Source organism: Electrona antarctica, assembly GCF_951216825.1.
Source record: "Electrona antarctica genome assembly, chromosome: 9".
Lineage (NCBI taxonomy): Eukaryota > Metazoa > Chordata > Actinopteri > Myctophiformes > Myctophidae > Electrona > Electrona antarctica.
Window position 1 is genome coordinate 7,099,870 of NC_136790.1, and position 23,957 is coordinate 7,123,826.

At 46.9% G+C, this 23,957-nt stretch overlaps 1 protein-coding gene and 1 pseudogene across 2 annotated transcripts in view; both read right to left on the reverse strand.

Annotated features, from left to right (window-relative positions):
• LOC306929680 (electroneutral sodium bicarbonate exchanger 1-like) overlaps positions 1-2,177 on the reverse strand; it is a 55,380-nt gene extending 53,203 nt beyond the window's left edge. Inside the window, exon 1 of the mRNA XM_079510300.1 lies at positions 1,876-2,177. Coding sequence (XP_079366426.1) covers positions 1,876-1,914 — 39 coding nt within the window. The 5' untranslated portion in view covers positions 1,915-2,177. The remainder of the gene's footprint in view (positions 1-1,875) is intronic.
• Positions 2,178-9,692: 7,515 nt separating this feature from the next.
• Positions 9,693-22,681, reverse strand: LOC306930424 (class E basic helix-loop-helix protein 40-like; annotated as a pseudogene). Its single transcript, XR_013792534.1, has 5 exons — positions 22,348-22,681; positions 21,661-21,730; positions 13,677-13,784; positions 12,908-13,031; positions 9,693-12,778 (listed from the first exon to the last, which is right to left on the reverse strand). The product of XR_013792534.1 is annotated as a class E basic helix-loop-helix protein 40-like (transcript).
• Positions 22,682-23,957: the final 1,276 nt, after the last annotated feature.

Here is a 23,957-nt window from a genome sequence, read left to right on the forward strand (position 1 = left end):
ACCCGCCCCCTGGGAAACAAGATCCATACACAGCATCTCCAGACTCAAATACCACACGACAGTGTGATTTGAGTCTGGCTTATTAGCCAGGCTACAGTTCACCCACCTAAGCTTAACCTGTTCCAAAACCACAAGGATGGTGTCAAGGTCATCTGAGGGTATGAGGGTATCCTATGTTATCCACAACAGGCGCTATAAGCCTGATCTATTTTTATACTTTGTAAACCATGTTTTATGCCCCCTCCCCCCCAAAAAAAGCAGATATAGCATACTATACATGCCCTGGTGCAAGCAGCACCCATATAGCATATGGGCTTCGAAAGCAGTCTCCTATATAGCCTTAGCCTATTTATATTTTGTGAACATGCAGTGTGGAGATGCATTTCTAAATGATCTCCATATAATACAGTCAACATGCTTCAGGTCATATTGAATACAGTCAACATACGTTGTTCTCGCCTACTGTACAGTAACTTGCTCTGGATTAAGAGCGTCTGCTAATTGCCTGAACTGTAAATTGTAAATTGTATGTGTGTTTGATAAATGCTTTCGATCGGAGCAGCCTGGATCGGAGGAACACATGCATGATGATGTGATCTATTATCATCACTAGGCTCTAGAATAGTGTGTCATTTGTCTCATCAGTCGGTGGCAGTGCCTATTAAGGTTTAGACTCTCGTAGATGTATTTTATCGATTCTGATATTGTGTCAGAATCGATAAAATACATCTACGAGAGTCTAAATCTTATGCTATAGTCAGTCTATTGTCAGTGCACACAGCTGTGCACGACACGTGCTGCACTGAGACGACAATATCAACAACAATGCTCAGCTGCAGCATGCATATAGCTATAATATGATGACGAGATCCACTCCCTGCACCATAAATGATCCATATGGAACTGATGTGATTGGACCACAACTGTAGGCTTTGTTATTATTCCTATGAGGCTGGCACAGGCTGCATGGGGGATATTTTGGAACACGTAATTAAAGCCATCATCGCTTCGCTCGCATCGATTCTTGTGCAGCTATAGAGCTGGACAGTGTGCACTGTGGCTGCAGTTACAGAGAGATGCATATGGCCCCCTGCACGCCTCGGGCGCTTCTGTTCATCAATATAGACAATAAATAACAAATACAGCCTATGGCATCCATCCAAATAAGCACTGATTTATATACGACTTCAGATCACCTGAGCAATTAATCCCTTCGAACCCACAGCCTGTAATGTAATGTAATGTAATGTAATGTATATCCTCCTGATCCTCATCATACTGAGATGAGATCTGCTAGCTCAGTGGTCCTTGAGGGGATTCCAGGACTCCAGGTGCTCCCCAGTTAAACTTAAATGATGGAGTTGTAATGGTAACCAAATGGACCCTTTGATATGTTTAACTCCTGAGAGTGTACATGGTACACTCTCAAGATCTATAAGGGTCCATTTGGTTTCATTGTTGTACACTGTACAACAATGAAACCAAATGGACCCTTATAGATATTTAACTCTTGAGAGTGTAAAATGAAACCAAATGGGTCGATTTGGTTTCATTTTACACTCTCAAGAGTTACATTATTGTTAAACATCTGCATTACTTAAATTACAAGATGTCTACACAATTAGAGGACATAGAAGAATTGTTGTTTTGATCAACGTTTGCCTGTTATCTCTCCTAATGGCACCAACATCAATACAGCATGGAATTGTGGACAAAATCTCATCCGGCGACAACACAATATTCTTTAGTTTTGGGTCTGAGAGGCTAAATGTCATCAAAAAATGGTGGTCCGCGGCTCAAATGCTGAATAAGGTATGTGAAAATGGGTGAAAACCACTGCTGAATGATCATGGCTGAATGAGTTGATTAGCCTACCTGGTAACTCAACATATCGTCCACCCCGGCTGGCATCATGACTGTCCGGACCACCGGGGACAGAGTCCAGGGGCTCGGGCTGATAGTCTCCCGGACCCCCGGGGTTCAGCTGGTTGTGGTTGTGGTTCAAGTCTCTCCAGCAGCGGCTATAGAGGCGTGAGTGATCCGAGGATGCGATGCGATGGAGCGGCTCAACAGCAGCTCCTGTCATCGGTCGATTGTTCTCCACACATGCTGGTGGTTTTGACAACTGACACAATTATAACGGTCAGTTTTTTCCACCCCTATTCTATGTTGGCTGTTTTCTCCCGACTCCCGAGGCGAGGCGAGGCGCGTGCATGTGTCCTCTGCCGTCTGCAGCCAGGCAGGCAGGAGGATGCACAAGCACATGCACACAGCGTCACGCTGATTTCTGGCCAATCACTGCGCAGACAGCAGTCTGCTTGCTGTTGAAGACTTTTCTCTTCGCAGATGAGGCTGGGACCGAGGCTACTGTTGAAGCAGCAGGCAGCTGTTCAGTTCCAGTCAGACGGTGGTAGAAAAAGGCTACTCAATTGTTTTTTTACTTAAGTAAAAGTATGCATACTGCTATGTAGAACTCCTCCGTTACAAGTAAAACTAAAAGCCCAGAATTTAAAAAAAAAGTAGGCCTACAAAAGTATTGGCCAAAATGTAGACCACTTAAAGTACCAAAATTAGAAAGACTGGCAGGCAGGCATCAGAGTTCAAATGCCCTAGTCCCCTTTCTGTTGTAAAGCTTTAAAACTGATTCCCTATGTATTTGATGTATTACCATGCATGTGTTGTCCTCGCTTATTGTAAATCGCTTTGGATTAAGAGGGTCTGCTAAATGTCTACATTGTAAATTGTTAAAAATAACATGAGAAAACATATGGGCAACTATGGGAGCCACATGCGGCCCCCGCACCTTCACTTATGTGGCCCTAATATCCGAATATTGATATATTACTGATTTCAGCTGTTACAATTCCAAACATGCAAACATGACCCGCTATAATTACTTCAGTCTAAATTAGTAGGTTAATGAGTAGTATTCAAATGTTATGTCCAATGTATTTGTATTTAGTCAATACTGTCCGTGTTTGTCACATATTTTATCGTTATAGATCTGTGGTGGATATTTAATACATCAATAAATTCCTGGAATTCCTCTTTGGTATGTTCCCAGATCCCAAATATATCATGCAGAAATGTAATGTAATGTAGGAATGTGTTGGTTTTAGTCAGCATTTTTGCAGGGCTGTCTGTTCCCATATGCTCATGTATATGTTTGCATCCTCCTCAGGGAAACTTGGATTAGAGAATAAACCGGGATTTAACAGATATCCTGGGTTAATATATCCTGGATCAGCGATTAACCGGTTTCATGAAAGCTGGTTAATCTTGCCAGATTAAGTTTGCAAGTTAACCTGGATATGTTGAGGCTTGATTCAGTTTCATAAAAGCAATGCCACTATAGTTACCATGGAAACTAATGCTGTGGATTTAGCCTGCTCCGGACCAGGCTAACAGCCAGGTTTAACCTAATCCTGATGTCTTTACTGTTCATTAAGCAGTCAATCTGATCACAAACTTATTCCACACTTATTCAATTATTATGGGTTTATGTTGCCTTGTTTTAATCGGTCTGCATTAAAGGAATAATAAACACTATACAAAATCAAAGAACCAAAATATATAGGCTGCACAAACTCATCATGACAGCTTGTGAGCTTGTAGATCAGCTACTTTTGGTGACTGTTCCCCCAGAATAGGTTTGCTGTGGTGCAAGTGGTACAGAATAATTATTATATATTTTTTTTTTGTAAAGGTGAAAACATTACTAAACTAGAACTGCACTCTGTCGAGTGCCTATATACTTGCTTGTTGCACACAAGTGCGCAAGCAGAGCGCGCAAGTACTGTAGACCGCTACAAACTTTCAAATCTCAGCCTCTCTGTGAAAGAACCTTTGCAATATTGAATTGTTAGGTTTAGCTATTTGCTACGTACCTTGCTTTTGGAGGATTTTGAAACTACAAATTATTTCAAAGTAAAAAGTTCCAGCATGTGTCTCCACAGTAAGTTCTTTTCAGGCAAACATGTCCACCGTAAGATGAACCTAAATAGGTTTGAATGGGGTTTCTAGGTCTAAGTATGTAGGACTAGTAGCATGCCAAAGTTTGTGCTATTGCCATTGAGAATGCATTGGGCGTTTAAGTTAAATACGGGGGGGGGGGGGGGGGGGCATATTTTGACAGCAGAAACTGTCATAATTTCTCCCTATTCCAAAGTCCCCCAAGGTACATTATATATTTAAACTATTTTCAGCAATGGTACACTTATTTTTTCAGTGGGTAGATCTTGTTGAGCTGGTCATTTTGAAAGTATATCTCATGTCATAAATGTGGGGGCACCCCTGATGTAGGACTAGTAGCATGCCAAAGTTTGTGATATTGCCATTGAGAATGCATTGGGCGTTTAAATTAAATAACTGAGAAACTACAAATCATTTAAAAGTGAAAGGTTCCAGCATGTGTCTCCACAGTACGCTGAATTATAAAATGTGTGAATGGAGTTTCTAGGTGAAAGTGATTTTTTGACGTGCCATAGAGCTGCCATTGAGCCCCATTATAAATTTCTCAAATTTGAAAGCACAATATTTCTAAAACTATGAAACATTTCAAAGATTTATTTTCAGGCAAACATGTCCACCGTAAGATGAACCCAAATAGGTTTGAATGGGGATTATATAGGTGTAAGTATGTAGGACTAGTATCATGCCAAAGTTCGTGCTATTGCCATTGAGAATGCATTGGGCGTTTAAGTTAAATAACTCAGAAACTACAATTAATTTCAAAGTAAAAGGTTCCAGCATGTGTCTCCACAGTAAGCTGAATTATAAAATGTGTGAATAGAGTTTCTAGGTGAAAGTAATTTTTTGACGTGCCATATAGAGCTGCCATTGAGCCCCATTATAGATTTCTCAAATTTGAAACACTATATTTCTAAAACTATGAAACATGTCAAAGATTCTTTTTCAGGCAAACATGTCCACCATAAGATGAACCTAAATAGGTTTGAATGGGGTTTATATAGGTGTAAGTATGTAGGACTAGTAGCATGCCAAAGTTCGTGCTATTGCCATTGAGAATGCATTGGGCGTTTAAGTTAAATAACTCCGAAACTACAAATCATTTCAAAGTAAAAAGTTCCAGCATGTGTCCCACAGTAAGCTGAATTATAAAAAGTGTGAATGGAGTTTCTAGGTGAAAGTGCTTTTTTGACGTGCCATATAGAGCTGCCATTGAGCCCCATTATAGATTTCTCAAATTTGAAACACTATATTTCTAAAACTATGAAACATTTCAAAGATTTATTTTCAGGCAAACATGTCCACCGTAAGATGAACCTGAATAGGTTTGAATGGGGTTTCTAGGTGTAAGTATGTAGGACTAGTAGCATGCCAAAGTTTGTGATATTGCCATTGAGATCTGCATTGAAATGCAGATCTGGAGTGGGTGCATACTTAGTTTAGACTAGTCATTGGTTAGACATGGGTTAAGGTTATAGGTTCAGGGTGTAAATGGTAAATGGTAAATGGTGCATTTATATAGCGCCTTTATCCAAGGCGCTTTACATAGATTGTGCATTACATTCACCCATTCACACACACATTCATACACCGATTGCGGCGGAAGCCATGCAAGGTACCAACCAGCACATCGGGAGCAATTTGGGGTTCAGTGTCTTGCCCAAGGACACTTCGACATATAGCCAGGAGGAGCCGGGATTCGAACCGCCGACCCATGGATCATTGGACGACCTGCTCTACCTCCTGAGCCACAGTCGCCCCATGGGAGGTTAGGTTTAGGGTGAGGGTTTGAGATAGGTTGTAGTTGTAGGACTAATGACTGGTCTAACCAATGACTAGTCTAAACCAAAAACTGTCTAAACTAAGTACTGTTTGGAGAGACAATGGCCAGGTGTCTCCCCTTCCACTCATCATCTCTGGCTCCGCCCTCCAATCCAGCACTGCATTAGAATGGTTAAAGGCACAGCCACACACACACAGAACCCCAGAGTAGACTAAAGGCCCACAGTTTTTGTCACGCTTCTTTTAACACAGGGCCAAAATAACTTTTTGAATACAGCATCATAAGTTTTGCACACCCCCATATGCGCTGACTCACAGTGAGCAATGCGCAAAACTGCCTCCTGGAACTTGGAAGGAATGACAATTTGGAAAATTGAGTTTCCAATGAACCCTTTGCCATGTGGCACACATTTGCACAGCAGCACCCCAGTTTCAATTAAGTAGCCTACCCCTGTGCGCGATTTTTCACCTCCTGTTTGGAGAGAACCAAATTGAACAGCTCCTTCAATGTGGGATCGGCTTTCTGCTCCTTCACCAACTCAGCATGGGAAATGGACCTAGGAAGGTTAGACAGATATGCAGTTTCCCCCTGGCACTCCATTTCTAGCCTAGCTAATAAACCAGACTAATATCACACAACACTGTCGCGGTATATCAGTCTGGGCTGGCTCCACTTGGATTTCATTTCCCGGGGCACATTTTCTCTTTGACGCAATTGGTCAGAGCTACTGTCAGTCAAAGGTCTCAAGCATTGAACGTCACTGTACCAAAGCCCGCCCATATTGCATACCGTGTCCCGATTGGTCCGACCTGTTCTCGGTTGTAGGAAAGAGGCGTGCTACTGAGCCTCGCCAGACCGTAATCCGCTGGTAGGCAACTTTTTTTTGCCAACGGCTGATTCGGTCTGGTTTATTAACCAGGCTACTCCATTTCAACTGTAGGTTGTAGCAGCTGAACAGACTGATCTGCAAAAACCCGCCCCCTGCCACATCATTTCCCAGTACAACGGTCACCCCATTAACAGGAAGAGCTGGTCTCACTCCCATCCTGACTTCACCTTTAAACAGAGATGAATAAAGCATGAATTTGTCTACAGGGACATGGAAAACTGACATCTCCATGCCCAACACAGGAATGAACGACCCAGTGTTGGTCGTCTGAGAAAACTGCAGAAAAGAGGAAAGGATAAATTACTTAAATGAGCCTGTGTCCAGCAAAATGGTTACTGGCACCTTCTCTGGGTTACCAATCAGCGACACATATCCTTTTGAAACAAATGGAGAAACATCAGAGTCATGTAGAGCACGACCAGCCGGTCCACTCCTATGCTCCGACTCCACACTCCCACTGGTCCTGGCAGTGAAGTAGTTGCAACAACCTGGCCAGTTTCTCTGCTGTTGTTTCCCTTATTATTATTGTTATTAAATATATAGCCTGATATCCTTCCATTCCGTCTCCCTTTGAGAACAGTGAGAAAGCACTATTGTGTTTGTTGACATTCTAACCGCGATACATAACTAATTTGCATACTTAAATGATTGACGTTCGGAGGATCCCCCTCATTCCCCGGGTAACGCTATGAACTGTGGGTCATTTCTTTGCCAAAGTCAGCATCGATGCTGACTTTGGCAAAGGGCACATAAAGGGGCGGGGCTGAGCCCTCACTGACTTACCGATTTCAAATGGGACATCCCTCAAGCCCTCGCAGACTTCACATGAACGCGTAGCTAAGTCAGTGAGGGCTCATTGAGTCAGCAAGGGAGTGGATTGGGATTGGGCCACAGAACCCCAGAGTAGACTAAAGGCCCAGAGGGCTATCTATCTATCTATCCATCTATCCATCTATCCATCTATCCATCTATCCATCTATCCATCTATCCATCCATCCATCCATCCATCCATCCATCCATCCATCCATCCATCCATGAATTGGGGGCCTCGCTAAAATAATAACATTTGAACTGGGGACCCCCCTAAGGTAATCATAATTGAACTAGGGACACCCCTAAAATAATCATATTTTATGCTATATTTAATAAATACAAAACATCCACATTCCACATAATCAAAAGTGTTATGGTCATTAGAAACGGTGGTAGCCTACTAGGATTTATATAGTTCATATATTTTAATGTGTGACTGGACACCATAGCATTGTGGCCTCCCGTTGTCACCACAAGGTGGCAGCAAAGCCTACATTTCGCTTAAAGCACTTTTTTTTACATGGATACTTGAGGTACTCTTTAATGTTTCACCATGAAAAAATACATATTATAGTATGTCGTCTTTCATGATTTTCACATATTTTATCAACAAAAACCATGAAAAACGAAATACTGTATGATTTTCATCTTTTTATCATCGAAAACCATGAAAAACTTATTATAGTATGACGTCCTTCATGATTTCTATCACCGAAAACCAAAACCATGAAAAACAATGATTTTCAACTTTTTTTAATCATTGAAAACCATAAAAAACATAGTATAGTATGTCGTCTTTCATAATTTTCACCTTTTTTTAATCATCGAAAACCATGAAAAATGACTATACTATGAAATTAGTAGGGCTGAAATCATACTTAAAGCATCAAATGACTATATACTAATTATTTACAGTAAGTATGATGTCGGCCCGAATACTTCACTTGACTCTAGAACAGGGGTAGCAACCTAGGCACGGGTGCCAACATTGGCACAGGGGAGGGTGATCACTGGCACACTGGGGCATAAGTGTGAGACAGAGAAGACAGTTATCTGTGAAAGTGTGTGAGAGAGAACAGAGCGACCTGTTAGATAAATGCTCGCTCTCTCTCTTGGGAGACAGGTGCTTGAGTTTAGTGATCATTACATCCTGATATGGACAATCAAAATCAGTTGGGAATATTTAATTTGGATGTGGTGTCATAATTATATTTATATATGGCACACTGACTATCACAAAAATGAAAACACTGGCACTTCATGTGAAAAAGGTTGCAGACCCCTGCTCTAGTCTAGAACACTAAACACCATCACACTATAGTCACCATCACACTATAGTCACCATCACCATACACGGGTATATTTTACCCAATGTAAACTATAAAAAGCAAGGCTTTTGCACACCTACAAGCGACAAGTGCCCGACGTACTGAAAAAGAAGGGATTCCCGCACAGTGTCTTCAAATGCAGTGAAAAAAAGTTTATTAGGGAACCAGTAGCCTCGGAAACCCAGACATTTTTATTTCCAGGGAGATGAAGGCCTGATGAAGGCCGTATAGGCCGAAATGTTGCTGGTTCCCTAATAGACTTTTTTCACTCATTGTAAACTAAAAAAGAAAAATACTTCCCATGAAAATATATTGAAGTACAGCAATTCATGGATACTTGAGGTACTCTTCTTTAATATTTCATCATGACTTTTCTTTAAAAAAAACGAAAAATAGATATCATGGGGGGGCCCTATCATAGGGGGGCAAAATCTGTGGAAATTAATGTGGGTATTATGTTAAAAGTATTCCTACAAAAAAAAAGAAAGAAAAATGGCGCTGGGAACTTCTCCTTTAGTCCACCCACCCCTGGCACATGTGAGAATGGTCCAGTGAAAAAAAACTAAAAATCATTGTGGTTGTATGGGATTTATCTCTATCACTCTATCACTAAACACGGGTGAAATTCCCTGGAACACCTGCCTGTAGAAAAAAACAGGGATGTGGGCAGGGAAACAAACCTACCTTCTATGATGTCACTGAGCATCATGAAGGTATTGAGTCTACTGACAGACTCATCCACCGTAGACATCAGCAACATTATGAAAATTACAAAAATATAATTGTCCGGGTGAAAATCATCCAAATCATCCCCACACACACACACACACACACACACAAACGGATGAATAAAGTAGGAGTTGAACAATCCAGATTTCCACAGGAAAAAGCTTTTTATTAATATGCTTATATAATGTGTATCAACATTTATTGACAGAAAAAAAATGTACGTCATCAAACGTCTTTCTCGCAGGTTCCTAAAATATAGTACCTCGTTCTTTAGAAAACTAATCTTCTTGTAAAATGTTTACATTCACTTTCTCTCTATCTCTCCTCCTCCTTTGCGACTCCAGTATTTCATACCAAAAATAGTTTTTTTTTCTTATCAGCGTTTCACGAGAAAAAAAGGCAACAGCATGAACAAACACCAGGTTTGACGTTTTGAGCATTCAAAAAAAATACAATTGTTGAATATATATGTAGACCAGGCCCAGCAAAGTGCTACAGTAATTTACTGTATAATTATGTACAGCAATTACTGTATCATTAATAATTATGTACAGTATTCACTGTATAAGTATGTACAGCTTCAACAAAGCATTGTCCAACAGCAGTGGTGGCAAGTAACTAAGTACATTTACTTAAGTACCGTGCTTAAGTACAATTTTGAGGTATTTTTACTTGAGTATTCAGTATTTTTACTTCTACTCCACTACATCTCAGAAAACAAATATTGTACTTTTACTCCACTACATTTATTCGCAATGCGACGCATTGTGAGCTTGTAGATCTCCTATTTTCAAAATATTTTTTATACATTTGAAAACTTGAAATGAGACATTCTGCACAATGAATTACTTTCTACTTTTGTGCTTTAAGTACATGTTGATACGGATACTTTGAATTCAAATAGATTTTGAATTCAGGACTTTTACTTGTAATGTATAGTATAGTTCTACATTGCATTATTGATACTTTTTTTACTTAAGTAAAACAATTGTGTACTTTTTCCACCACTGTCCAGCAGAACTCTCTCTCTCTCTCTGACACCTGATCCACACTGCCAGTGGTGCGAGCGTGTAACTCTGAGTGTACAAATGAAACCAAAACCAAATGGACCCTTACAGGTCTGTAACTCTTTATAGCAGATGTGATGTCCAAATTAACCAGCTCTGATAGTGTGATAAAAAGCGGATGAGCCCGACCGATGATGGCACGTTTTTTGTGGGTCCGATGCCATAGCACACATTTTGGTGAGTGAAAAAAAGCAATAATAAAAAAAGTGCAAAAAATATCGAAATCTATTTCATTTAACAATTCATTAAAGTTTCTAACCACTTGAGCCAAAGCCTAGACGTGTTGGGAAATCTACATAGCTTGTAGATTGGCTAATTTGGCTGTTCAGTTTCATGGCATGACACCAAGAAAGCATGGTGGAACGTGGTTTAGAAGTGGACGAGGAAATTATACTATTATTTAAAAAAATACTTTACGTGATACTAATGTCGTTAAACAACTCATTCCCCGCCGAGATCGTCTTTTGACGCCTTCTGGTCCAAACGCCCTTGTCTCCGAGATAGGATTTAGAATCCTAACCTAATCCTTGGATCAAAACAAGCTTGATTTGTGGCTAAGCGAATGAGTAAAAAAAAACAAGTCTCGTAATGGTCAACCTGTCAGTCGGGCTCGAGGTAACAGTGGCCTAAAAAACATCAAACCGTGCAACGCTCTGGGTCGAAGATCAACCGCTAACCGCTAACAAAATCAACATATCTCTGTGGCAAACAGCTACGACCGAGACGTGAGCGTCGTCAGCGTATCGGATTCATCAGCAGCAGCATCGGAACAGGTTTTCATCTTTACATTCAACCGTGTGTGCGTGCGTGCTTGCGTGTGCCTGAGGTGAAATAGCTTGCTGGTGTTCTGTATAAAGTCCAAAACATTCAGTCTGAACGAAAGTGAACAGAGTTAAACCCCGCCCTCCACTCGTAGGTAGAGTGTGATTGGACACCCTCCACTCGTAGGTAGAGTGTGATTAGACGCTCTCCTCCTGTAGGTAGAGTGTGATTGGATGCCCTCCTCTCGTAGTTAGAGTGTGATTGGATGCCCTCCTCTCATAGGTAGAGTGTGATTGGCCGCCGCCCTCTCGTAGGTAGAGTTTTATTGGACGCCGCAGCAACCTGTCCTTTCGGTCTTCCTGTTTGACCTCTGACCCTGGGCCGAGGAACACGGGAGGGGGCGGGGTCCACCCCTCTCTCTCTCTCTCACCGTGTGGGAACAGACCACGAACAGCTCATTGGACGTCAACGCCACAGTTTTTCTTTTCTTTTTTCCCAAACCCGCCTCTCAGTCTTTGGACTCCAGGTCGATTGTGGGAGGAGCTTGATGATGCTGCAGCGCCTGGAGGAGGGTGGGGGGGGAGGAGTCCATGGTGGGGTAGAGCACGGCGGTGGGTACCCCCCCTCTCGGGGTGTGGTACCAGGCGGCCTCCTTCTCCAGCATGGGCAGGTAGGCGGCGGCCTGGGGGGGGAGGAGGTAGAAGGGCACGGCGCACAGGGTTGGTGCGGGGGGGGCGGCCGGAAGACACAACGCCCATGTAGGGGCGTGTCTGGAGAGACGACGACGAAGACGAAGACGACTCGCCGCCGGATAGCGACTCGTCCTCCTCAGACGATGTTGTCTCGTCGGCCCGACGGGGACGCTTCCCCCCGTCCTGCTTGAAGTGGGAGGAGCTTCTCCTCTTCATCGGCTCGCTGCCAAAGTAGTAGTGGGCGTGGTTGCTGTGCAGCGGGGCATGCTGATTGGCCGCGGTGGCCGACGCCAGCTCGCCGCCGTAACCACTGTCCGTGTCTGTGTCGCTGCCGCTCTGCTCGCCTCCACCGGCCCCGACGGTCCCCCACTGGCCCCCTGCCGGCGTGCCGCCGGCGAATGCCCGCCGAATGACCGGCACGCAGTTCCTCCTGTAGCCCTCAGCCCTGGGCGCGGGGGAGATGGGGGACGGCATATCTCTGTGGTGGTGATGATGATGATCCTCTTTCTCTGCCTGGGGGGGGCTCGGCAGGGGGGTGCGGGGGCGGAGGATCGACGGAGGATCCCCTCCTCGCAGAACCTCGGCCGCCAGTGTCTGGATGTGGCTGACCAGGCGCGGCGGGGTCAGATGGTCCCCGCCACCCAACTGCTGATTGGCCGACAGGTAGCTCAGCACCTCTTTGGCGCAGAGGTGGAACCCTGAGCGGAACATCTCCTCAGTCTGACCCCTGACCTCTGGAGGCGAGTCTACACACACACACACACACACACACACACGCACATTAAAGAAGCTGTAAGTGATTTTTCTAAATGTATTTTGAATGTTAAATTGCTCTATAACCAAATACAACAAAAACAACAACTACTACTACTCACCGATGGGCATGCCGCTCTGCAGAGCCCGGATCTTCTGCTGCTGCTGCTCCAGAAGAGACGTCAGCCCGTTAAGGTGCTTCAGAGTGAGCTCCAACACCACAGCCTTCTCTAGATGGCCCAGAGTCTGAGAGAGAAACAATTAAACAGTTATTTCAGTTATTTCACCGTCTTTAGGGTTTGACATTATTTACGGCATTATTTACAAAATGCTCCTCCTCTACAGTGCTTGGCAGCCTCCAATGATGAGGTGACCAACAAACAATTCGACTTCAGTGTCAATAAATACATAAGCATTACAATTTAGAATTTAGGCATTTAGCAGATGCTCTTAATCCAGAGCGATTTACATTAAGCAAGAACAAAACGTGGCGATACATCATATACATAAAGACTAGTTATCATGAATCATACGTAAGCTAAGAACATAACAGTGGAATATATCTATATAATGAAATATATAGATAGATAGATATATATATAAGGCCACACAGCCACTCGATGGCGCTAATGTCCCTAAAAAGGCAGTGGATGGTGAACCAACTACACTCCTGCATGCACACACACACACACACACACACACACACACACACACACACACACACACACACACACACACACACACACACACACACACACACACACACACACACACACACACACACACACACACACACACACACACACACACACACACACACACACACACACACACGCACACACACACACACACACACACACACACACACGCACACACACACACACAACTCACGGTGAGTTTGAGGTGCTCGGGCAGCAGGTCTTTCAGCTGAGAGATGCACTCGTTGATTCTGTCGCGCCGTTTCTTCTCAATCAGCCTGTGAGGCATCTTGTAGGTGTCCTGTCAATCATAATAATCACATTATTAATAATCATAAACACATTATGTAAGACCACTGCTTCTCAACCTGTGGGTGGGGGTCCCCCGGTTGATGATACAGTCAAGCAGTAAACAAAACAACATACAGTATACAGGACATAACATTTATACGAGATTTATACGTGACATTTGAATGAGACCTTTTTCTTTTTCTTTGCATCAAAAGTGACCAACCGACTACACTATAACAAGTCATGAAATATTGCCTGAGAAAGTGTCAAAAAGAAGAGTGAAAAATAGGCGATCTACAAGCTCACAGCGCCTCTGAGGTGTTATAGATTTAAATTTAAATTTAAAGTTTACTTTTTTGGGAGGGGGGGGGGGGGGGGGGGGGGGTCCCCAGTTCAAATAATGGAGTTGGAACAACTGATGTTCAGGAGGCGGAGGAACACACCTTGACCACACCTCCACGCCAATCTCCGCCCTCCACGCCAATCTACCTGAGCCTACTTATACCCGCCCCATACAACCCAGAATCCTCTATGCTTTTCGTATGTGTTCCGTACTAGCCAACCGCATTGTACCACAACTACCTAAAGCCAAAAGAAACAAAGTTTTGTCTCACCGTCCCCATGGACTCCTCGGTCGACTTATTTGAGCTTTTCGCTGAACTGTCTTCTGGGAGCACCCAGGGGAGCCCGACGCCCGCTGGCGCCAGGAGCTCACCCTCAGTCGTCTCTGACACTTCCAGCACCTCCCGTGCTGCCGCCACCAAGAACCCAGCCGTCGCCGCTTCGGTTCCAAACGCCGCCGCTTCGGTTTCGAGCGCCGCCACCGCGGCCCCTCAAACCGACGGATCCAACGGACCTCCCATCCCGCCGTCCGGTCACGCCACCACGGCGTCCTCAGTCCTGCCACGGACACACTCTCATAGCAGCAGCACCAGCGGTTCGCCCTCCCACCGCCGCCACCGCCGCCGCTTCACGACAAGGGAACGCGGAGCTCCGTCCGCCGTCCTCCCGTCGTCCTCCCAGCACAATGCTTCCCGCAGCTCCGCCGTTTCGCGCCACCTCCGTCAGCCACAACTACCCAGCCAGCCACAACCTGTCATCACGGATTGGACCGTAGCAGGTCTCCAGCGGCAGCTCCGTGCCCGTAATATCACATTCCCTCGCACCACCAACAAGGCAGGCTTGTTCTTGCTCTTCCGCAACACCATCGACCTGACGACAACAACAACAACAACTCCGGGGCCTTCCTCGAGCCGGACGCGCGTCGATGACGTCACGAGGACACCCGCCGATGACGTCACCCGCCGATCCAGGCGGTCCCGTGCCAACCCAGCCTCTCTTCCCCCCGCTTTCTCCAGCGTTGGGTATCTTACATTCTATTCAGAATATACTTTCATTACTACTACTTATCCTTGTCAAGTTTTAAGTTTTGTGTAGTGTCGGTCACCCACCATCCAGCGTCGGGTGTCTTACACTATACTCGGAATATATTTACCATATATATCTAACATATACACGTCGTATATGTGGGTTAATATGCGTTACATGTATATTACCATTACTTTAACTTGTTCAGGTATTAAGTCCATGTAGTGTTAGTTACCCAACACTGCCCACCCCTACCTCCTCCCTCCCCCCTCCCCCACTCCCGCAGGACAACAGCCGATGACGTCACCCGCCGATCCAGGCGGTCCCGTGCCAACCCAGCCTCTCTTCCCCCCGCCACCTCCAGCGTTGGGTATCTTACATTCTATTCAGAATATACTTTCATTACTACTACTTATCCTTGTCAAGTTTTAAGTTTCGTGTAGTGTCGGTCACCCACCATCCAGCGTCGGGTGCCTTACACTATACTCGGAATATATATACCATATATATCTAACATATACACGTCGTATATGTGGGTTAATATGCGTTTACATGTATATTACCATTACTTTAACTTGTTCAAGTCATTAAGTCCACGTAGTGTTAGTTACCCAACACTGCCCACCCCTACCTCCTCCCTCCCCCCTCCCCCACTCCCGCCACTTCTCCCCACCACCTTTTCCACTCCAGCACGCTTCCTTCTACCAGCGCAACCCTCCCAAGCTCCCTCTTTCCCACCAGTACAATCAGCGAAACCACTCCAAACCCTCCCACCTCAGCGCCTGCTCCCCACACCCTCACGTCCCTCCTCTCCCTCTTGTCCTCCTTCGTCTCGCAGGCCGCACCACCACCCACCCCTCCCCCCCCGTCCCTCCTCCCCACTCAAATTTCCTCCGTCCCCTCATCCCTCGCCGCCCTCGTGGCCGCATTGACCCAGGCTCTGCCCGCCTCGCCCCAGGCTACGCCAGCCTTCCCTCAGGCTCTGTCCGCCTTCCCACAGGCTCTGCCCGCCTGCACCCCCTTCCCGGCCCCCTCACACCCTACGCTGGCGCTCCCCAGCGTCCTTTCCAACCCCTCCTACCCCCCTCCCCCCCACCCCCCCCCCCTTCTCTCTCTCCACAGCTGCCCCGGCGGTCGCCCCGCCCAACGCCCCCGCCAGGAACCCCCAGACCATCAGTGCCACCCTCCGCAACCAGATCCTACAAGGTATGGACATAGACCTCGCCACCCTCCTCCACCCCTCCACCACCAACTCCGAATCCCGCCTAATCGAGTGCGGAGACATCTCCATCCAACTCCGCAACCCCACCCCCTCACGCTCCGCCATTCTCACCGTCGCCGAGTTCGGCCTGGCCTTCTCCTACTACCGAGACGTCATCTGCTCTGCCTACCCAGCCCGCCGCCAGGAGTTGGATGACTACCACACTGTGGTTTTAGACCTAGCCGTGAGGTTTGGTGGCTCCCTATTTCTCGAATACCACCGCCAGTTCGCCGCCACCCGCCGCAGCCAGGCTCCACCAACTCAACCTTTCCACCTACTGGGGCCAACTGGACTTGGAGCTTTACTGCCGCATTTTTGCAGGAAGGCTAGCCATAGCCTGCAACCTGTGCGGCAACCCCACCCACCCCGCCAGCCAGTGCGTCCACGCCGCCCCCCCCCGCCGCCAAACCCACCACCTACAGACCAACTCCTGGCCCCTCCTCCCTCCCCACCTTCAACAGACCAACTCCCGGCCCCCCCTCCCTCCTCGCCATCACTGCGCCCCCGCCACGCCCCCAACCCTACCCAGCTTCCCAAAACGCTCTCGACAGACGCGGCCGCCCTGTCTTGTACTGCGGATCTGCAGCCATCTGCAATAATTACAACGAGGCAGGGTGCGCCGCGTCTGTCTGCAGACTCCTCCATGTCTGCACCCACTGCGGGGGCGCCCACGCCCGCTCCACCTGCCCCCAACACCCCACCAAACCTTCCAAACCCAGTTGACATTCAGTACACCTCTCCACCCCCATCAACATCCCCGCCCTGGCCGCCGCACTTTCACGCCACCCAGACCCCGCAACCGCCTGCTTCCTCCTCGGCGGCCTAAACTACGGTTTCTCCCCCGGCCTCGTCACCCTCCCCACCAACACCCACACCTGCCATAACCTCCAGTCCGCCCTCACCGACCCAGACTCAGTCACTTCCTTGCTTAACAAGGAAGTGGCGAACGGATTTATGATCGGCCCTTTCTCCACCCCACCCTTCCCCACCTACCGCATCAACCCCATAGGCATCGCCACCAGGAAATACTCCGGAAAAAAGAGGATCATCCTCGACCTCTCCTCCCCCCACGGCACCTCCACCCCCAGCGTCAACAGCCTCATCCCCAGCCCCCCTTTCTCCATGCAGTACGCCACCATAGACGGCGCCATCAACCTCATCAGACTCGCTGGCCAAGGCGCATGGCTGGCCAAAGCAGACGTCACCGCAGCATTTAAAATCCTCCCCCTCCACCCTGACTCCTGGCACCTTTTTGGGGTCTCCTGGCAGGACGCCTACTTCTTCGCCGTCCGCCTCACCTTCGGCTGCAAGAGCAGCCCGAAGCTGTTTGACACGTTAGCCGAAGCCCTTTGCTGGATCCTCACGAACATTCACAAGCTCCCCTACGTCACCCACCTGCTAGACGACTTCCTCGTCGTCACTCCCCCTCACGCACCCCCCGCTTCCGGCCTCACCACACTCACCTCCGTCTTCAACAACCTCGGCGTCCCCCTCGCCCTAGAGAAGACAAAGGGCCCCTCGACCTCCCTCGAGTTCCTGGGCATCACCCTGGACACGGTCTCACTCCAAGCCTCCCTGCCCCCCGACAAGCTCAACCGCATCACTCTCCTCCTCTCCAACTACCTGAACCTCCCCCAGTGCAGCAAGCAACAGCTCCTCTCCCTGCTCGGCCACCTCAATTACGCAATACGCATCATCCCCCAAGGCCGCTCCTTCATCTCCAACCTCCTCCACCTCTCCACCTCAGTCCCTTCCCTCCACCACCAGGTCACTCTTGACTCCCCCTGCCAAATGGAGCTGCGCCTCTGGCACCTCCTCCTGTCAAATTGGAACGGAATCACTTTTTTTTACAATGACTTCATCTCCTCCCCCGAAGACCTCCAACTCTACACAGACGCGGCCCCCTCAGTAGGCTTCGGAGGCTACTACGCCGGAAGGTGGTTCTCCTCCCCCTGGCCCGACGAGCTCCACCTCCTCGACCCCGACCATTCCCACTCCTCCACCCTCTACGAACTATACCCCATCGCCATCGCCGCAGCCCTGTGGGGCTCCGAGTGGACGAGCAAAAGTGTCCTCATACACACAGACAACCAGGCCGTGGTCCACATTATTAATAAAGGCCGCTGCTCCTCACTCCCCGTCATGTCCCTCCTGCGCCGCCTAACCTGGCTCTCCGTCACCCACCAGTTTCTCCTCCGTGCCGCCCACGTCCCTGGCCACCACAACTCCATCGCTGACTCCCTTTCCCGTTTTCTGTTCCAGAAGTTCAAGACCTTGGCCCCGCACTCCGATCCCCTTCCAGTCCCGGTCCCTCCATTTTCCGACATCATCTTCCCCTAGAACACCCTCTCCACCACCTCATCCTCCAGTCCCAGCACTCCATCCTGCTGAGCGTAGCAGACTCCACCCTCTCATCCTACCGGACAGCTTGGCACAACTTCCAGTCCTTCCACCTCCGCCACAATCTACACTTCCCCTCACTCGATCTCCTCTCCCTCTCCGCCTTCATCAGCTACAGCGCCTCCACCCTCTCCACCCGCTCCTCCACGATCAGAGTCTACCTATGCGGCATCAGCTTCTTCACCAAACTCCTAACCGGTTCGCCCCATCCATTCACCCAGCACCCCCAAATCATCCTCCAACTCAAAGGCTTGCAGCGCGGCGAACCGCGGCTTCCTCCCCGGCGCCTCCCCCTCACCATAGAGATCCTGGCCTCCTGCATCCACACCATCCGTTCCGGCTACGCCAACCAAACCCTCAACTCCACCCTAGAATCCATGTTCCTCCTGGCCTTCTACGGCTTCCTCCGTTGCTCGGAGTTCACGGCCGCCAACCACAACTTCAACCCTGCAATCCACCCCTGCCTCTCCGACTTAACCTCCCACGACCACGACACGTTGGTCTTCACCCTGAAAAGAAGCAAGTCCTCCCAGCATCGCCCAATTCCCATCTACCTCTTCCGCATCAACTCCCCCACCAGTCCTTTCGAACCCCTGGTCAACCACGTCCGCCTCAGACAATCCCAGCACGCTCTCCCCACAGACCCCCTCTTCACCAATGAACACGGAACCGTCGCCACCCGCTGCTGGTTCCTCCTCCACCTCCGCCAAATCCTCACCACCTCAGGCTACCCGTCAGAAAACTTCTCCGGCCACTCCTTCCGCATCGGCGCCGCCTCCACCGCCGCCAGCCGAGGCCTCCAGGACCACACTGTCCGCCTGCTCGGCAGATGGTCCTCCCAAGCCTACCTGACCTACATCCGCTCCTCCCTCCACGACATCAGACAGGCCCACAACTCCCTGGCCTAGTGGTCGCCCCCCGTCTTCCTTTTGGGGATCACGCCTTGATGTGTACCGCGGGCTGACCGCCACACGACCCCCTCCCCAAAGACTCCAGGGTCGGCGACCCCCCCCGGAACCCACGCCCCGCTCCCCCCACTCTCCTCCTCATCATTCCATTCTTTCATTCAATAAAATCTTTAAACCTTCCACATGTGTGTTCATTCCAACTAGTGAAATGGAGTTGGAACAACTGATGTTCAGGAGGCGGAGGAACACACCTTGACCACACCTCCACGCCAATCTCCGCCCTCCACGCCAATCTACCTGAGCCTACTTATACCCGCCCCATACAACCCAGAATCCTCTATGCTTTTCGTATCCCACCTCCATCCCCATCACCACCTCAGGACCAGCAGCATCTCCACTGCTCCATCTCCTCCTCCCTCTCTCCTCACCTCCTCCCTTCCTCAGAGTTCCCGCGGGGGGATCACGCCTTGATGTGTACCGCGGGCTGACCGCCACACGACCCCCTCCCCAAAGACTCCAGGGTCGGCGACCCCCCCCGGAACCCACGCCCCGCTCCCCCCACTCTCCTCCTCATCATTCCATTCTTTCATTCAATAAAATCTTTAAACCTTCCACATGTGTGTTCATTCCAACTAGTGAATGTATCTTTTTCTTGTTTTTTTAATTATGTAGATTTTTTTACCGGAATCCCGGCAAGTCTTATAAACACGGCAACACCTCTGGAGTCTCACATTTGGTTTTAAAATTGTAATTTTGGTCATGAGTGGTTTGGCTTACTTTGTAGCCTAGGGGATATTTCTCATGTTAAGTTTAACAGGCTTAAAAACACATCTTGCAGAAAAAGAGACAACGAGCTATAGATTTACAACAGAAAGACTAAAAACTATTAATATTATGGGACTATTAGGGCATTTGAATACTGATGCCTGCCAGTCACAATGTGGGACATGGTCTCAACTTGTGGGATGCCTGACAAGTCTTGGAATTTGGAAATGAGGGACTGTCTGTCCCACGCAAAGAGGGACATGTCCTCTGGTCACCCTATAAGTTCTGGGGCGGGCCCTATAGGTTCTACCTCCACACAGAACCCCTTCTATATAGGGTGAGGTTCCAGGTGGCCCGTTAAACCTGTTTGCTTGCTTATGAGCCACGACGGCTGCTTACATCATCATAGGCCCCGTGAAACGTGGCTGAGACAGGCAGGCAGCACTCTCTCTCTCCCTCTCCCTCTCTCTCTCACACTCACACACACACACTCCATGAATAGCAGTGATGTAAGCATGCAGCCGTTATGCTGATATATATGTGTGCACGCACGTGCTGTATATAACGACTGTGTCACATGCACACACAATTTCATAATTTTTTAGTTTTTCATTGTGTTTTTTGCATTGGAGCGTTACAATTTGTATTTATGTTTGCCTTGTAGGCAAAAACAGCGGAAAAATAACCCTGTTATTTTTTAAACACGTTTTTTTCACGATTTGACGATTATGCCAACATAACTGCGATTATCTCAAATAATAAGTGATTACACGATTATGTAACAGGAATTGTGACAGGCCTAGTTATGGCTGATATAGGCAGCGAGCGCACACACACACACACACACACACACACACACACACACACACACACACACACACACACACACACACACACACACACACACACACACACACACACACACACTGTACACACTCCATGCCTGTTATGTCACAGCAGCTGAAAATGGGTCAACCATTTATAGGATAGAAGACACCGCAGCCCAATTATTATGTAAGGCCCGTACAGGACCAAGGACAAGTTGTTATAGGCTAACATAGAAAATACAATTATATGTAAGGTCCTTACAGTATAAGGACGAGGTGTAATAACAAATACCATATAGCCGCCCTATAGACAAAGTGAACACAATCATAATAAAAGAATAATAATAAAACACGCACCTTGCTTTCTTCTCCTCTCTTCATTCCTCGCTTGGGTTTATACACATGATACATGCTGGGGTAGTCCACCCTGGAAGAGAAAAAGTATTATTATTATTGTTGTTGTTGTTGTTGTTATCGTTATTATTATTATTATTATTATTATTATTATTATTATTATTATTATTATTAATATTAATATTATTATTGTACACACACACACACACACACACACACACACACACACATTGATTGATTGATTGAAAAATGTATTAACAGTTTGCAGAATTACAGTACATTTCAAGCACAAACTCAATACAAAGGCTGTTAACTGTGAGTGGACGACCCAATTAAGCATTACACTTGTTTCCAATAGGGTCCACAATGTTCAATTCATCAAAAACATTTAGAGACGTACAAATAGACACTTCTATATAGACAAAGGACAGAACAGGAATTCATCATAAAGGAGGTAAAAAGGGAAAATAAAAATATACAGTGAGGGAAAAAAAGGGGTGGGCGGTGGGGGGGATTACACACTCAATCAATCAATCAACCAATCAAAACATAATGAATGGATGAGTGGACATAGATAGCTTCTACAAAGTCCAATCAATCAATGATCAATCAATGATCAATCAATGATCAATCAATCAATCAACCAAGTCAAATATCTACTAGGCGAAGTAGAAGGATTAATTAACTCACCCTTGTATCTCTGCCATGTCGTCAGCCTGAGTGGAGGGAGGCTGTTCCATTATTATTATGATTATTATATTATCACTCCTCCGGCTCCAAGGTAGCCGTCAAAAAGTCAAAGGCAGCTTCTACTGTAGTATTCCAGCGGAAGGATCGCGAGGGAAAATAAAAATACAAATAAAAACAACCCGTGCGCATTACATTGATTGGGCTTATTATAGGCTTACTTTGCAATCAAATAGTCGCAAACCATTTGTCTGCGGTCAGGAAAGAGCCTCTTTAAAAATAGAACACTATTACAGGAGGGTCAGTCCGCTGCTAGCCGTGGCTTTGCTCCGTGGCGCGTTTTGTGAAAGTGTGTGAGAGAACAGAGCGACCTGTTAGATAAATGCTCGCTCGCTCGCTCGCTCGCTCTCTCTCTCTCTCTCTCTGTGCGTGCGTGCGTATGTGCGTGCGTGTGTGTGCGTGTGTGTGTGTGTGTGTGTGTGTCACTCACGTGTATCACGGTGCTGCATTTGCTGGCTTGCGCAGCACAGGGCCACGCCCATCCCCTCCATATAAGGAGGCTGAGTGGGCGGGTCACGCCCAGACCCTCCAAATTAGGAGGCTGAGTGGGCGGGGTTTCCCGAGACCCCGTGTACCAGCACGCTGGGTGGAAAGAAACAACCAGTGGTGCAAAGTAACTATAAAGTATATTTTACATTTACATTATTATACTATACGTATAATAATGTTGAGGTATTGTACTTTACTGGAGTATTTCCAATTTCCAATACTTTTACTTCTATTTAACTCCACTACAGCTCAGAGGCAAATATTGTACTTTTACTCATTATATCGTTTTTCCACTGTTACTCCCTTAACTTACGTTATTACGTATGATTCATGATAACTACTTCGTATGTATTTGATGTATTGCTATAGCTTCTTTTATTCTTTGTTCTTGCTTAATGTAAGTCGCTCTGGATTAAGAGCGTTTGCTAAATAAATGCCTAAATTGTAAATTGTACTTATCTTATTAGGCTACAAGACATAAGCCTACATAACATTACCCACTTCAGCCCATAATTTCGGCCATTTAAAAATAGCCAATCTACAAACTCACAATGTGTGGCAATGCGAATCACTGTGAGCTTTAATGAGACATTCTGCATAATGAGTTTTTTTTTTGTTATTGCTAGTGACTCTATTTTTATGTTGTATATAATGTATGATTTATCTTGTTGTTTTGTTAGCTCAGTTTGGAGCCTCGATATCTACACTTTAGCTCTGAGAAGAGGTTCCGTGTCAGGATATCCCTGCATCGGTAGAACGGGGGTTGAGCCGTCCAAAAACATTGCCGAAAACCCCTTTCGCAGTATCATTTCCAAAAAGTAAAGGTATTTCTGGCTAGCTACACATGATAAACTTAGGATAGGCACGTGTAACATTTTCAGATATGGGTGAAACAACTGCTTAAATCAGGCTTAAATTTAAAAAAAACTAGTCCGGTCATGCGGATGGGGGCCGCATGCGCAGTAGCCTACCGCTTCCGTAAGAATGCATTGGGAAAACATGGTGGCTGACTTCATAAGCTTTGTAAGCGTTGAAAATCCATACATACCAAACTGTGCTTTTCA